The sequence below is a fragment of the Parasteatoda tepidariorum genome, chromosome 3 (assembly GCF_043381705.1).
Source record: "Parasteatoda tepidariorum isolate YZ-2023 chromosome 3, CAS_Ptep_4.0, whole genome shotgun sequence".
Classification (NCBI taxonomy): Eukaryota; Metazoa; Arthropoda; class Arachnida; order Araneae; family Theridiidae; genus Parasteatoda; species Parasteatoda tepidariorum.
The window spans coordinates 85871678-85889736 of record NC_092206.1 but is presented as its reverse complement, the minus strand read 5'-3'; the positions used below and the strand labels follow the sequence as shown (position 1 = coordinate 85889736).

General features: G+C 30.0%; 1 protein-coding gene across 2 annotated transcripts in view; it reads left to right on the top strand.

The window, feature by feature from the left end:
- Positions 1 to 17619, top strand: part of LOC107436844 (cGMP-inhibited 3',5'-cyclic phosphodiesterase 3A) — a 286371-nt gene extending 268752 nt beyond the window's left edge. For both annotated transcript variants that reach the window (XM_071178926.1, XM_016048661.3), the window contains exons 13-15: positions 1519 to 1599; positions 4650 to 4891; positions 17491 to 17619. In XM_071178926.1, coding sequence (XP_071035027.1) covers positions 1519 to 1599; positions 4650 to 4891; positions 17491 to 17505 — 338 coding nt within the window. In that variant the 3' untranslated portion in view covers positions 17506 to 17619. The remainder of the gene's footprint in view (positions 1 to 1518; positions 1600 to 4649; positions 4892 to 17490) is intronic.
- The last annotated feature ends 440 nt before the right edge of the window (positions 17620 to 18059 follow it).

Genomic DNA, 18059 nt, shown 5'->3' with positions numbered 1-18059 from the left:
ACGCAAATGATACCATAGAATCTTTCGTAAAAGTCGCATTGAATTTGTCATAAATTTAAAGTGGTTAGTGTTGCGAAATAAAGAGCATAAATAATATTCGTATTAAGGTTTAAATTTCAAGGAGCCCACAATTAAGAAAATGCTTTAAAAATTAAAGTAAGGGATGTTGAATATAATCAATTTTCAAAATTTTAAAAAACAATCTCCGCATTCTTTTTCATTCAATTCTACTCGAAAAAAAGTTTTCTAAGTTTTAATACAAAAAGTTTTAGAAATAATTCCAGTAAGCAAGCAATAGCTTAAGTTACAAACAATTATAGACGCGTGAGTTTTAACAGCTATCTCCAATTTCTATCTTTTTAACGGCCATGGTAAGAATGACCCGTAATTTTGCCCCTGGTTCGACGACGTGGACAGCACTTGAGCTGGTACTCCTCTCTACTGACTTCCACAACCAACGGAAGGAGTTTCAGCCCCGACGCATCGGTAGTCGTATCGGCTGTCAGGATTGAACTCACACCAGTAGGGCAAACGACAACTTAACTTCTGCTAACACAATGAGAGTGTAAATGAAGTGTTAAAAGAATCATTCGGTATCGTTTTCTCTAAACAATTTTTTTTTAAGTTCTGTGTGAATTTTCCTATGGTAATATTTTGATTAGCAATGAGCATGATATAATTAGCATTTTTGAACAGGGCTTTTATGTAAAGTATCGCTATTTGATAGAATTCGTTAGTTATTTGTATCTTAAACTCATTTGGTCAAATTTCATTGAAGAAGATGTATAAAATATATCTAAATCCGTGATATGATTCGTATTATATCACAGTCACCTAGCAAAAAGTTTAAAAAAATTCTTTCTTATAATTTTTAGAGTGATTTTTTCAGTTGTGTAATGTTCTCTTTCTCAAATTATCTGACCACAATTTATTAGCGATAAAATCCACAAAATATACCTAATAAAATGCAATTTTTATATTTTAAAGGATAGAAATAATAGATTAAAAATCATAATTTATTTGAAACAGGAATGAAGTGAATTATTCATTTCACATACGAATATTTTAATGAATGATACTAGATACTTCTTTTCATCAAAATCAAAAACAAATAACTAAATGTGATTATTGAAGAAGATGGTATTAGAAATATTAATGCCAGACACAACAAGGCAATCAGCCTGATTTTGATGTTTCTAATTCCCCCCCACCTGAATTCGTCAGATTTTGAATAGACTTTTTTTGTTCTTTCCTTGAGCAAGCATTAATTTGTGTCTTTTGTTATGTGTGCTTTGTTATCTTCATTTTTAATTAGGATTCTGAATTAAGGGTTGCGATAACGAAGCACTCTGCATCAATTCTAGCATTATATTTGTTATTGCTGTTTTAATTATTTATTACGTTCTTTTTATTTTTTTTAAATATTTTTTCTATTAATCTAACTACAATTATTTTTAATGCATTGATACTAAACCTCTAAAAATGCTAAATTTTGATATTTTCCTGATATTTTTTCAGGTAGTTCTGATGAAACAGATACATTAACTTTGAAATACACTGAAGAGAATGCACAGTCTGCTGAAAATAATTCAACGCCAAGTGAGTTACTTTCTAAACTACTTCATTAAAAAATAAAATTAATGAAATTTAAATATTAATTAAAAATTAAAATTAATGTCATACTAATTAAGCACCATTTTTTTTTTATTTATTATAAAACCTTTTATTTAGATACATTACTAGTCTAGATATGAAATAAATGTTATCACCGCTCTTCATGAAAATTATATGCAATTTGAATCTCACAAATCCTAATTATTTTAATGATCAAACTATATAAATGAAAAAACAGTGACTAATAAAGGAGAGGAATTTTTATTCGTTTGTAGCCATTCTTTCTAATAAACGATAGAAAAGCTTCTTAGAACAGTAGAAAAAGTTTAAATAACGAAGCCTTTATTAGAAATACAAATCAAGTATTAAATTATCTACAAGATAGTTAGCTTTCATAGGTTAACACAAAAGAAAAAGAATTTTTAAATTGAGCGAAGGAGAAGTAAATAAAACTGGCGTATTTATGTAAAACTGGGTTGTTGAAAATTGTGTATGTGGTCAAAGTATTACGAATAGTTCGAGTTTTAAATTTTAAATATACTAATTAACCAGTACATAATGTAATTTACGTTACTCAAGATACAAAACTTGCATACTTTTACTTACTTATGTAATGATACATACTTGTGTGATGATAAAAAAATGACCTTTCTACGTTCTGAAAAAAATAATATATGTTGTTGTTCTTGTTATTGCTCATCTCCCTGGTGTAGGAAATCCTACACCAGGTCCAAAAGACCCCGTCGCATGAAAACATCGAAAATCTTTTCCTGCTCAAGCAACAGCTGCCTCCAGGAGGCACCTAACCAATTAAGGAGAGCAGGACTGGGGGAAAGGAACAGAAGCAAGGAGAAAAAATCTTTTCCCGATAGAAATATGTATAGTTTGTACGACATATAATTTATACAAAAATATTTGGTTCAGTTCAATAGTTCCAGAGGAATGGCAAATACGCAAAAAGTAGTATGAACTTTAAAGAACTCAAATTTTCGACCACTCTGTTAACATAAAACATGATTTTTCGAAGCTCTATCACCAAGGAAAATAAAAAAAAAAGTCTCCGTTTTAGTGCCTTACACTTGAAGCAAAGTTACAATTTTAAACTGTGTATGGAATCTTGCTGTAAAGAATTATCTGGGCTTTCAGTGGCGTACGCAAGGGAGGGGTTTAGGGGTTTAAACACCCCCCTTGAACTCAGACAAAAATAAAAATTTTAGTAGAAATTATGCGGGTTATTATTTTTTAAGACTATATATTTTTATTTACCTTATGCGTACTTTTTTTTTCTCATGGTATTTCTCAGAATACTGAAAAAACATTTACTATAATAGGGTAGTACTTTTGAAACCAAATTCACGTGATACTGTTACGGACTGGTTCCTTTCTGTCCTGCCAGTCGCGATAGTTTTCGAGACTGGCTGGCTTTTGCGAGGTCTTTGCACGATGATTCTGGAATCCTAGACGTTCTGTCGTCTTTGAGACAATTCAAGAATTTTGGAGATGTGGTGAAAAATTATATAAAAGGGGGAACGGAGTGCAGTGGAGTTAGTACCTATATATAGTGTAAATAATTTTCTTTTCTTTTATCTTTTTTTGTTTCTATTATTATGTATCAAATTGCGATTTTATTGTTATGTATAACCCAGACTTGACTTTTGATTTCCAACTATTGTACATTCTGAGATTTAACTTACTGTTAACGCAGCACCCCCCTTCCCATCCTCCAACTTATTTTTCTAATGTAGGAACANGTGTTGACAACTAAATTTCGAATGTGTCCGCTCCCAGAAAATGGGCGGTATTTAAAGAAATAGCTAGAAGTGGAAGTTAAACTTCCTAAAAAGCCAAAAAAATCGAGCTTAAGGAGCGAACTGAACTGAGTTAACTAACCCCTTAAATTTAAGCAGAATTAAATACTAACGGCGACCGTACCGTAACTAAAAACATGTGTTGACATCAAAGGTCGCCGACAGCTTTTTTTCCAAGAAAAGGAGTGTCTGAGGAATGTGCAAGGAGCTTCCTGGGGAAAATGTCCTCATTGCGCTAACGCGTTAAGGGGCGAGAAGAAAAAAAGATGAAGACAATAAAAACTGTATCAAAAAATATAAATTAAGCCGAAAAATTAGTATTTTGATTAATAAAACGGGATATTTAGAAATTAGGCTGTGACTTAATGTCACAGTTTGTACGACATATAATTTATACAAAAATATTTGATTCAGTTCAACAGTTCCAGAGAAATGGCAAATACGCAAAAAGTAGTATAACTTTGAAGAACTGAAATTTTCGAACCAATTTCTTAACATAAAACATGGTTTTTCGAAGCTCTTTTACCGAGGAAAATAGAAAAAAGATCACATTTTTAGTGCCTTACACTTGAAGCAAAGTTGCAATTTTAAATTGTGTATGAAATCTTGCTGTAAAGAATTATCTGGGCTTTTTAAATAACTAAAATGTTTGAAAAATTATTAAAGTTTTTCTAAAAATCTGCAATTTGAATACATTTTCCCACCTAGAAGAAAATTATCAAAAACAATACCTTATTTTCCTTTTTTTGCAAATCCTTATGAGCCCAGATAATGCAACATCGGGGTAAGTGTTTAGCTATTAAAAATTTAGGCATCAAAAACTCTTCATTTTCTCAAAACCGTTGCTTTTCACCATATTGACGTTTAGCGCCACTTTTAGTATAAAGCTAAGATAGGCTAAAGAAAATAAGAGCTGGCTAAAGATAGGCTAAATTTGACCTAACAGATATTAGTAACTTTTGCAATTATGAAAATACCATATTATTTGCAAAAAACATCATTTCATGCGACTACAGGGCCTTAGAAAAACATTCTTTTGCCCCACCTTCCCATTCTAAGATCCGGAGTTCATCGAAAGAAGGAACAAATTTCATTAGCGCTAATGAAAAAAAGTAATTCAAGGTCAACCTCTCTAAGATTGCGTGTGAATACGGGAAATTACGATGATTAAGTCAAAAGTTATTCAGTTGTTTCATAATTTCTCTTTTTAATCTAATCCGTACACAGATGCCTCCTCCGAAAGCAGCCGACCTCTCCAGAACCGAAAAGTGAGATGCTTGCAAACCATACATTTGCGAGAAAACTACGACTACTGGGTGGAAGTGCACAAAAGGGAAGAACAAGAGAAGCAGGATGCTGAGAATGAAGACGCAGGTGGAGATGATAATGAAGGAGATAAATCTCAAGGAACAGAAACGGAGATGGAAACGATAGAGGAAGAAGGAGCCCTTCAGAGGATATCACCAACTGTAAGTACTNTTTTTTTTTTTTTTTTTTCAATTTGCATTTCAAGTTGATTGGATGAAAATGTAGAGAAATATTTGAATGTTCATTCAGCATGAACTAGAAATTATTAATTTTCATTTCAAATGGAAGTTTGGATTTTGATTTTCAAAAGAACGTTATTCCTGATCCTCATATCTCATTTCATTCACAGATGTGGAGTATGTAAATTTTGTTGATCTTGCTAAATCCAAAAAAAGTTAGTTTTAAATTGTTATTAAATTGTTTTTAATCTATCTTAAAATTATCCCATAAAATTGTATTTTGGAGTTTATAGGACTATCAGTGGAAAGATAATAGTTGTCCAGCTACTTTTCTCGAAATCAATCGTAAAGCAATTGTGTTTTTTTTTTTTCAATTGCACGACAGCTCGTTTACCTGATAGGAAAATTGCCGTGCAATTGAAAAAACCATGTAAGTGCTTCGAAATTGAGAAATATTTAAATGTTGCATGAATCTGAAATTATTATTTTTTAATTTCAAACGAAAGTTTGGATTTTGATAAGTTCTCAGAAGAACGTTATTCCAGGTCATCATAACTCTTTTCATTCACAAATGAGGAGTTATTAAAAAGTTTTTTTTTAAATCGTTAATAAATTATTTTTAATTTATTTTAAAATTATCTTATAAAATTCTTTTTTAGAATTTATAGCATAAGAAATGGAAAGAAAGTAGTTGTCAAGCCTTTTTTCACGAAATCAAACGCAAAGCAATTGCGCCGCGCAATTGAAAAGACAGCGTAAGTGCTTCTCGATTGATTTCGACAAATATTTTCTTTCCATTGCTAATCCTATAAACGCTAAAATAGAATTTCAGAAAACTGATAAAAACAAAATTTGTTTTTAAAATAAAATATTTTGCAATATATCATACGAAGATGCCAATTATATAAATATCTCGACTTATCTAGAAATATCTATTCTATAAATATTTTTTTTTTGCTTACGTTGATTTTTTTTTTCAAGGCGGAAAAGATTTTGCAAATAAATTGAATATCGACTGTATTCAAAAATCTATAAATTCGTTTTAGTTATTCTAATAAAACTTTTAAATACTTAACTTCAAATTTTTCAAAATAAAAGTTTAATAATTATTACACAGATTTATTTTTAATAATTTTCATAAAGCTTTTTTTAGCCTTTTTTGTACTTTTTTAATAAAAAAATAAACCGAAAGTAACTCTTTTTATGTTGTCTTATTAAGGCAAAACACAATGACAAACTCAAAAGTACCAATATTACCTCGTATTATGTAATATCATTGTTAAGATAAAATATTCTCTATTAATCAAATGAAAAATAAACATTCGAGAAGGCTCAGTATACACGATGCATTGTTACAAGTATTACATGTAGCATTTTTCAAAGGGAGTATGTAATAAAATAATAAAAACATCAATACGCTTTGTGTTCTTTCTGTTTTCTATTGTAAGCGCATTTCTAAATATCCTTAATTGATGACTAACATTTTTAAACATACATACCTCTTTAATTCATTACGAAAATTACTTTTTAACAAAATGCCCTTGTTAATGCAGTTGTAAATGAATTAGTTTATTAGCTTTTATCTTTTCATTAAAAGTCCTCTGCAATGTTTGATGCAAGAATCGATTACTCGAAAAAACTATACGCTTCTCATCAAATAAAAGGAACAGAAGAGACTTTTTTGAAAGAAAAATATACCCAAGTCGATTTTCAGCGCCAGTCGTTATTTTTTTTTCTCTTTGTATCAAACAAAAACAGAGTGTATGTAAGGACGTCCTGTAAAAAAAAAGTAATTTGTTTTCATTTATTTTTTTAGCATATTAAAATTTGAGGATTCTTTTAGCTTACAGCATTAGAATTTTAACATTAGTAATTTATGTTATTGGTATTTTATTTATTCATTAAATAATGAATTTAAACACTTTTTTATAGCTTAAATTAGAATTTAATAGCTTTTCATTTTTGTTGTTAAAATTAATTAATTTTCTTTTAAAAAAACCTTTCCTTTGTTTGAATCCTGTCTACAGTCCACGACCATCTCTCTCACACATTTGAGTATACGCTATTCAAAAATGAGTATACGATATTTCAATTTTGAATTTTTCAAATTCGATTATTTTCTTGTTTGTTTCTGAGCTATTTTATATATTTTTGCTCAATTTTGAAAAACCTTTTTTCATGGAGTACATTCGATGTTTGTTGCCCATGATGTTACTGTATATCTTTTAAACAGATTAATTTATTGTCATTACTTTATAAAATAATGTTCCGTATTTTCCAAAAATTATCAACAATTTGAAAAATCACTTTAAGTAAATAACGGGAGGAGATATAAATATACCATTTGTTGCGTTCAGTTAAAGAAACATGATTTTAGTCAGACAAAATTTGAAAATTAATTAAGATCTTAGTCAAAGGATGGCGCTGCTAATTAGAAAATTTATAATACGATTTTTTTCAAAATATTCAATTCTTGAAACAACGTGGATGAGTTTCATGACGAAATTATCAAATGCTCTTGCAAATATTTCAGATCTGAAATGCCGTAGGAGGCATAAATTTTTCTTAATATATAATTCTTCCCATATCTTTATACACTTTGTAGCTACTTCTGCATCTTGTTGATAATGAAACAAGATTCCTAAGCGAAAATCAAAACAAACCACACATTTCTGTCTCCCTTAACCTTTCTTTTTTTTTCATTTAGAAATATCCGGTAATCCCACAATTAATTGTACGAATAGATATGGCTAGATAATGACTGAAAATACAACTATATAAGCGCCAGGAAAGTTTTATTAATACCTGGCTCTTATATAGTGTTTACAACTATATAAATGCCAGGAAAGTTTTATGGTTGTAAGAAGATTACAACTTATGTTTTTACCTTTGAATTCAATCAAATTATTTATTTAATAAAGTCTATTTTCGTTTTTAATTAAAGAAATGCTCATTTTATGTAAATAATTACATGTTAATAAAGTTTAACGAAATAAAAATAAATAGCGATTTCAAGATAGAACCAAACATTACATATATTTAATTTTTCATCTATAAAAATGAATGAAAAAATTATTTTGTTAAATAAAGAGGATTTTATGTTAATAAATAAAAGAATAACCAATATTTTTTTCAAAATTATGAGAATATTTGAAAACTGCGCTTCAGGGAATATCCTTTTGAATTTGTTTGAATTAAGAAAATTTGCTTTTAATACTTAAACAGATGAAATTTCGATAAGTACTATTACATTTTTTTCTACTATAATTTACTTTTTATATAAATTGCTCCTTAAATAATTTATTTTGGTAAATATTCAATGCGTTTTTTTTTATCATAAGAAGCAGACAAACAAACTTAATTTAAAATTTCTAATAAATATGAAAAATTTATTTTTTTGCTATTGTATTTTTTACTTCATTTACTGGAAACCCATGTAATGATTGCCCTAAGCAATCTGTGACTCTGTACTTTGAAGTAAAAATTGTTTTCTATTATTTAAAAAGTTACAGTTTTATAGCTGCAAAAAAATTTTCTAGAAAATATAATTTAATTAGCATATCTAATTCCCAAGTAGGGGAGAGGGGGGCACATGTGAACAAATTTTTTTATTTCTTCACTTTTCGAAAAATATCATCAATTTTTCATAGTAANACCTGTTAAAATTGCCTTTGTTAGTTCTTAAATTCATGTTTTAAAAAGGATAATTATTTATAGAGCGCAAATGTTCTACTAAATCATGATGGTGATGATATTTATCCCTCTGCTCTGAATCAGATCCAATCCATGAGTTTTCTCACCTTAAACATCTCTAAAACACACACATATCTCTTCAGAAGGTCCTCGCGTATCAAATTAACGCAATTAATTAGATGTTGCGAATTTCCTTCTTCTTCACTACACTTGGTGCAAAATGTCTTAGCCCCATAGGAATGTCCAGTAGACAGTTAAATGTCCAATATACAGTCGAATTAAAGCAGTTTAATCTCTCCTGTCAACTTTACAACTAATTGAGGAACCAGGACACTCATTAAAATACCACGGATGTGGTGGCTGTTGTTTCAAAGAGGTGTTTACAGCTACTTAAAGCACCAGGACTCCCACTAAGATACCATGAATGTGGTGGCGGTTGTCTCCAATAGGTTTTTATAGAAGCCAGTAGAAAGTTGAATTAAAGCAGTTTGATTTCTCTTGTAACCTTTAAAACAAATTGAAGCACCAGGATTCTCACTAAGATACCACAGATGTGGTAACGATTATTTCAAGGAGGTGTTTATACTAACTAGTTGAAGCACCAGGACTCCCACTAAGACACCATGAATGTGGTGGCGGTTGTTTCCAAGAGGTATTTATAGAAGTCAGTAAACAGTTAAATGTCCAGTAGACAGTCGAATTAAAGCAGTTTTATCTCTCTTGTAACCATTAAAACAAATTGAAGCACCAGGACTCCCACAATGATATCACGGATGTGGTGGCGGTTGTTTTCAAGAGGTGCTTATAGAAGCCTTACATCTCGAGTGTAGCTCAAGGTTCAACACAAGTTTCGCGTTAACCTGAGTCAGGGAAGTGCCATCTTTCTCAAGACCATCAGTAATATTATCGTTATATTTTAAATTCATGTGGAATTGAAGCCATTGCAGATGAAGCACAAAAGCACCAGACAGAATCCTGAGTTTCGCTGAAATTCTCATTCCCTATTGGCCCCTGAGAAGTCCCCAAATTTACAAATATTGAATTGCACTTCGATTGCCTAACAGAATTCAGATTTCTTCAGTCAAATGTAGCTTAGAAGCACAATTTAGTCCCATAGCAATGGCTATCAATTTAGAGTACAAAATGGAACAGTAAGTAGTATTCCTGTGTTTAAGAAATCTTCATCAAATTTAACGAAAGCCTTACTTCCAGTGTATTCTTGTCAGCATCTGTATAAATCAAAATTGCCTCCTTATGAGTACTATTAATCACCTCCAAAGCAGTCTATCTTCAGGATGTATAATGTTGAGGTGACTTATTAGTATGACTAATTCTCTATGAAAATATACTTTGGGCATTGAGTCCAATGGTGATACTATAAATTTTAAGGAATTAAACTCCACTGAAGATTGCTAAATTTCTATCTTTACAATGTGAATGAGTAAACTATTCTTCTTCGGTTTCTCATTATTTTGTCATCCACATGCAAAGTATGCAGTACGATGTTGATCACAATATCTCAAAATCTTACTGAGGTACTTTTTAAGATTAAGAATGCCTCTTAGTTGCAAATTTGCAGATCAGCCATATAGAGGACAATATTAGTTGGAGTGCTATGTTGCCTCCCCGTAATTAAGCGGGCTGAGCTCACTTGTACTTTTTCTAGAATTTTAAGGTTTGTGTCAGACTTAAACTGACCTTCCAACCACCTAAAAATATTTTTATCCCAGAACTTAATTGCAACCGGATAATTTCAACTACCATAGCCAAACTGCGCAAAGGACACTTTAAAGGAATGAAATTATCCCTTGATGGCCAAAAGTTACAATACTCCTCACTGTCCTGAAATCCAACTTTATCCATGTCAAATTTTTAATTGTCCTTCTACACTGGCTAAACACTACAACTTAGACCAAAACCCATAGACTATCAACTGATCTATTCACCAAGAGTCTTCGACATTGCCAGGAGAATTTCAGACGTCTTCGGTGTTTTTGATTCGTCTGCTCACTTGGACAAGACAACAACAAGGTTTGTGTCTGAAGCGGCTTGATAGATTTGGTTTCCATATTCAAGAATATGTCTAATTAGAGGTATATAAGTTATCTTCAAAGTTCGGGCATCAACGCAGTAATCACAGCTTGAGATAAGCTTTAATATATTAAGCAAATAATGTATAAAGTCTCTTTCTTGTTCCAGTTACTAAAAAGACAGTGTGTTTATTAGACGAGATTTTAGATTTGAGTACAAAATCAAGATATGTGAGGTCTCTCTCGCCCTGCAAAAGATGACCGGTTAAAAAAATGGGACAATAACAATACTTATTATTAGTAAAGAAACTAGTTATAGATTTGAGAGAGTTAAACAATAATTACTTCCCCCATCAAAATCTTGTATTCTATGTCTTAAAAAATTTAGGCATGATTCGATTCTGTTGATGTCTAGACCACGGCACATAAGTACAATGTCGTCAGCAAATAATCCTATCCTGCAGTCCCTAGAAATAATATATTATGTACCAGAAATATTTATCAAACCATATACTACTAATACAGACGTGGTGGCTCAGAGATAGAGCACTTTCGTGGTTTTCTTCTCCATGTAACGCACATGCTGGTTAGTTCCATCAAAAAGTCCTCCACGAAGGCAGATTTCTTCCAACAGTTGATCCAGGAGTTCCCTTTTTATTTCATTTTATAACCGTCGTTAAACAGCCGACCCAATTTCATGGGTTTACGACTACTAACGTTCAACTCTTTAGCCTTGTAATTTTGAACCAATCCAGAAGACAAGGAAACTCCTGGATCAGTACCCCCAGAGGTATTGATTTGTTGAGGGAACATAGAGGACTTTGAGACTCGACGTGCATCAGTCACCATTTACTACACGGGGAGTCTTCGGCCGGCGAGGATCGAACCCACGACCTCTTGGATATGGGCCCAGTGCCCTACCGACCAGGCTATCCCGGCCCCCAGGAGTTCCCTTGTCATCTTTGAATTAGGTTCAAAATTACAAGGCTACGGAGTTGAACATTGGGAGTCTTAACTCAGAATCGGGTTTGCTATTCAACGTCGATTATAAAATAAAATATACTGCTAATTATATGAAATCTACTGCCACACAATTGATACTGTTTGCGGGGAATGATATGCTAACAGAAATTCGTATATAGTTCCAAAATTAAAGTTTTATTATATTTTGAACAAAGTATGTTTGATTCACTCAACAAACTATACGAGATGATCCACGTATTTTTAAAAGAAATGTATATCTGTTGTAAACAAAAATAAAATCAGGTTTCACATATGCACGGAATCTCTTATTTCATGTGCTTTTCAATTCGCAAAACTTTGAAAGCATAATATAAAATTCTACAGTTACATACATTTTCTATCTGTGCCTACATATAACTCTCGATCCATGCTTCACTTTTGTTTCATTTTTAAGCTGCAGTTTTTATTGTTTAAAAACATTTTGTACGTATACATAGTTTCATCATATCCATCGTTCAATTTTTCACTTTGATCATATATTTATCAACCTAAATTCATTTTTATCTTTTCTCGATTTTTTTCACTTTTATCTCTATTTTTTTCGTGTATCATTTTAGTGTCTGAAATTATCAAAGCATGTCGACAATTTTATTTTAAAGTTTAATTAAGTTTAAGATTATATAAAATTTCGTGGTTAGTTTTTAATAACTTAAACTCGAAAAATGTGTTAATTGTATGTTTTACAAATCTACAATTATCAAACCACATTCAAGGAATAAATATATTAAAAAAATAATTATATTTTATTTCAAAAATGACCAAAACATTTCTAAAATATGAACTAAACTGCGTATCAAAATTCAACAAATTTCAATTCCTTAACCGAAATAAAAATGAAAAAAAGCTCCAAAATTTAATTTTATTGCTATCATCTAAACTTATTGCTAAAAATTGCTATCTTTAAAATTCATTAAAATTAGCCGTACAATAATCGAGAATGTGTCCACCAGAACAGTTTTAGCTACCCACCGCATCAAATTGTGTGCAATAGTAAACAATATTTCATTTAACCAATCTTTGCCGTGCCCTAAAAAATATAAAGAACATTATAAATTATTTTTTTTAAATAAACATCACTTTAAGTTTTTTTTATACAAACATTTAAAGAGACCCCAAATTTTTTTTTACTTTTCTGAGAGACTAAAAGACCACACTATAAATTCCATATTAGAATTTAAAGATGTTTTTTTTTTAATTTTTTAAATCAATTTTTTTTTGTTGAAGATAATGTCTCTGGAGACTATCCATCGATAACTAGAGCTTCAAAGTGAGAAATGTGAAGTGAAAAGAAGGAAAATGTGGACCTCACTAGTAAAAATTGATAACCCATAATTTTATTAACAGATTTTTCTGTCATAGAGTCTGCAGAGATATTTCTACGAAAACGAACTAGTATTTTGTTGCCATCTATTGGCAGAGAATAATACTGATTTAATTCTTTTCATCAGGATGTCACAGGCTACTAAAAATGCTAGATGTGGTAGAAACTATTTTTTCTTTTTTTTTTATTTAATTTTAAAATCGTAACTACCACCGTGATTAACAATGCAAATTGAAAATTTTTTTCTTTTAATACTAAACTGAGAGATATGTGCTTGAAAGAGTTACTAAAATTCATCTTTTTCAATAAGTTTGTGCTTTTTATTCGACATCACATTTTACATGTTTAGTGGCCCGTCGCATCTCTGCTGTAATTATTGTCGGCTGCACGAAATGTATGCATTTTTTGGCATAATTTTTTTAAAATGTGTGTCATTTGGTAAAATTTATTATCATTTGGTATTTTCAAAGAAGTTTTTTAATTTTTTTAAAAAAGAATGTTTTGACGTAATTTTTTTACTAAATTTGTTTTTCTGTTTACATTTTACTACTTTCCCTATCTCAAATCAATGTGCGATTTTCTATAGTTGGCTATATACTATCGTTACTGTAGACGCTGCAGAAAATATTTTATATCAAAATTAAAGTAAATTTGTCTTCCTGTTCTGATTCAACTTGATTATTTGCGTCATTCTGAAGCTATTCTTAGTTATATTTTAGAGAACATTTTTTTATTTTGCTTTCTGGGATTTTTATTTTTTATTTATTTATTTATTTTTTATTTATTTATTTTGTATAAGATTTTTTAACTGATTTAAAATATTTTCGTATCGTTCAATTCAAATCTGCAATCAATTTCTTTCGATAAGCTACAGTTTTTATTTATTTTTTTTAAAGTTGATATTTTTTAGTCTATTTTTCGTCTCAGTGTGCAAGTTTTAAAACATTATATATAACAGGGGGTCGTATAAATATTGCGAAAAACTTTTAAAGGAGTTAGGGCACATCCTCATGAATAAAATTGCGTAGGAACCCATACCCGGAAATGTCATCGTACGCGGCTGGGAGCGCTTTTCTATTATGACCTATTCAGAAACACACGAAGAGACAGTTCATAATAGGAAAGTGTCTGTAGGGGCGTATGATGACATTTCCAGGCATGGGTTACCAGCTATTCCAATTTGGTAGCTTTCGATAATATTATTGACAAATATAACAATTTTATCAGCTGAACTCTGATGAATTTCGATCAAAACTGACCAATTCTTGACGTTCTTGACATAGTAATTAAGAAATGGAGCTCCAACAAACAGAACTCTGTTTTTCGCCCATGGTTTCTTTATTTTGTCAAATCTTTAACTGAGTTAATATTTTAGTAGTCAAAAAATACTTTGCGAACCACCTTTTGATACTTCTATAGTTTTAGAAACCAATTTTTATCACATTCAATAAATGTTGCTTCACACTATTTAAACCCCGATTTTTGATCCTTTATGAACTTTGTTATCGTTATCAATTTTTACCATTCAAACTATTCTCTTTCAATTGAAATTATATTATATTTTCAGATAATATTCCAATGAACGATTCTGTCCACTTTAAGGTAACAAACTAGTTTAGACTTTTTTTTTAAATGCTTAGTTAAAATTTTAATTTTACGTTTGGTAAACAAGGGTTAAAAAATTATAAATTTAAAGTAAAGTTTAGAAATTTATTAAATATTTTTTTTTGAATATTTGCAAGTTTAAGCTTAAAAACTATACATTTTTCAAGTCACGCTAACAACTCTACAACAAATTGTAATGTATAAATTTCAAATACTTTTTTTTCAAGATCAATAATGTGATTACTTGTGTTTTGAACTAAAAGCTTAAAAAAATTTTAAAGAGACAAGGAAATGGAACTAAATATATTGTTTAATATGAATGTTTAAAGGAAAATTCTAAATATTCTTAAGGAGAAAATCTAAATATTCTTAATTAAAGCTTGGTGAAAATAACAAATTAACACTTAGACTTAAACTTTTGGTTCAAAACATTTATTACCTTATATAAAATATACATTAAAAATTTCAAAGTAAAAATTCTGTATTAACTTTTTCTTTAATTATTCATTTTAGTTTTCATTTCATAATCATATTTTACTTTAATAATCGGTTTTTAATTTTCATTTTATTATTCATTAAAAAACATTTTTTCAAAATTAGCGTTCTTCAAAAAATTCATTTAAAGTGGAAGAAAACTCTGAGAGCAAAAAAAAATTTATAATACGAAAGAGAATTTTATTTGTCTCAAAAATATAATTTATTCAAAAAAAGGGGTAGAATACTCAAAGAGTAATAAAAAAAAAAACATTTTTGTTTCGCTTTCGGGAGTTTACTTTTTATTTTGGTTTCGTTAGTCAGCATTCGGAAAAACTACTATAACTTTTTTTCTAGAAATCGAAAATCAAGAATTCAAAGATGCTTTGGGAAGCTAACCTATCTTCACCCAGTCGAATACCTCAAAAGGATATAACTTAGAGCAATGCTTTTTATTCCCTTTAAAAACTAAAAGTATGGTAAATTTTGTTATGCAAACTTTGATCTTCACCCAATCGGATAACGTAAAAGGATATCGCTTAGAGCAATACTTTTTATTCCCTTTAAAAGTTTGCTAAATTTTGTTATATAAACTTTGATCTTCACCCAATCGGATACCTTAAAAGGATAACACTTAAAGCAATACTTTTTATTCCCCTTAAAAGTTTGCTAAATTTTGTTATACAAACTTTGATCTTCACCCAATCAGATACCTTAAAAGGATATATATCACTTAGAGCAATACTTTTTATTCCCCTTAAAAGTTTGCTAAATTTTGTTATTCTAACTTTGATCTTCACCCAATCGGATACCTTAAAAGGATATCACTTAGAGCAATACTTTTTATTCCCTTCAAAAGTTTGCTAAATTTTTTTATACAAACTTTGATCTTCACCTAATCGGTTACCTTAAAAGGATATATAGCACTTAGAGCAATACTTTTTATTTCCCTTAAAAGTTTGCTAAATTTTGTTATTCTAACTTTGATCTTCACCCAATCGGATATATAGCACTTAAAAGGATATATAGCACTTAGAGCAATACTTTTTATTGCCTTCAAAAGTTTGCTAAATTTTGTTATTCTAACTTTGATCTTCACCCAATTGGATACCTTAAAAGGATATATAGCACTTAGAGCAATACATTTTATTCCCCTTAAGAGTTTGCTAAATTTTGTTATTCTAACTTTGATCTTCACCCAATCGGACACCTTAAAAGGATATCACTTAGAGCAATACTTTCTATTTCCTTTAAATTCTAAAAGTATGCTAACTTTCATTATACACACTTTGATATTTACCCAGTCGGATATCTAAGAAGGATAACACTTAGATCAGAAAATTTGATTCCTTTTAAAAGATAAAAGTATGCTAAATTTTGTTATACAAATTTTAATCTTTACCCAGTCGGATATCTTAGAAGGATAACACTTAGATCAAAACATTTTATTCTTTTTAAAAGATAAAAGTATGCTGAATTTTGTTATACAAGCTTTGATCTTCACCCAATCGGATGATACCTTAAAAGGATATCACTTAGAGCAATACTTTTTATTCCCCTTAAAAGTTTGCTAAATTTTGTTATTCTAACTTTGATCTTCACCCAATCGGATACCTTAAAAGGATATCACTTAGAGTAATACTTTTTATTTCCTTTAAATTCTAAAAGTATGCTAAATTTCATTATACACACTTTGATCTTTAGCCAGTCGGATATCTAAGAAGGATAGCACTTAGATCAGAATATTTTATTCCTTTTAAACGATAAAAGTATGCTAAATTTTGTTATACAAACTTTGATCTTTTCCCAATTGGATACGTTAAAAAGATATATATCACTTAGAGCAATACTTTTTATTCCCCTTAAAAGTTTGCTAAATTTTGTTATACAAACTTTGATTTTCACCCAATCGGATACCTTAAAAGGATAACACTTAGAGCAATACTTTTTATTTCCTTTAAATTCTAAAAGTATACTAAATTTCGTTATACACACTTTGATTTTTACCCAGTCGGATATCTAAGAAGGATAACACTTAGATCAAAACATTTTATTCCTTTTAAAAGATAAAAGTATGCTAAATTTTGTTATACAAGCTTGGATCTTCACCCAGATGAATACCTTAAAGGAATATCAATTAGAGAAATACTGTTTGTTCCCTTTAAAAACTAAAATATGTGAAATTTTGGTAAATAATCTTTGATTTTCTTGCAGTCGAATACCGTAAAAGAATATGACTAAGAGTAATAATTTTTATTTCCTTTAAAAGCTGAAAGTATGCTAAATTTTGCTATGCAAACTTCTTCCTCCAGTCGTATACCTTAGAAGGATATGACTTTTACTTATGTAGAAAATACTTTTTATTCCCTTTAAGAGTATGGTAACTTTTGTTTTACAAACTTTCTGTAAATTAATCAAATTTATTTCCTCTTTAGAAGGATGACTTATGAAAACTGCCCAGATCTTAAGATTGATGGAGAAGCTGTGGTTAAGGTTGCCGAGTCACCTTCAACTCATACACAAGCTGGTATTCCATTCTGCTTCAGTGTCCAGAATCAACAAAAGAATAAGTGTGCGAAGACACATCGTCAACCTGTGGTGTACCCATTTATTTTTGTTTCGTACATTATATAAATGTAATGTGTATATTTAATTGTACAGTATATCACTGTGTCGAAGGACGTTATTAAAATCATGCTCCCATACTTATTTTATTTTCAAAAAAAAAAATGTCCGAACAAAGGTGCTGAGATGAGAAATGATATTGGGAGGAATGTGAGTATGATTTTTATGTGTTTATGCACCGCCATTATGTGTAACATTTGAACAAGTGTCAGTGGTTGTTTATGTGTGTCTTTGTATTTGTCAGAAATATGTGTCGTGTTAAAGCAGTGTTGATCTCGCCTCAGAGTGTGACCTACACAGGGCATTATTTATTGATGAAAAAGGCAGCTTGGGAAGAGTTTAAAAAAGTTAAGAAAGTGTGATGGTTATTTTTATATCA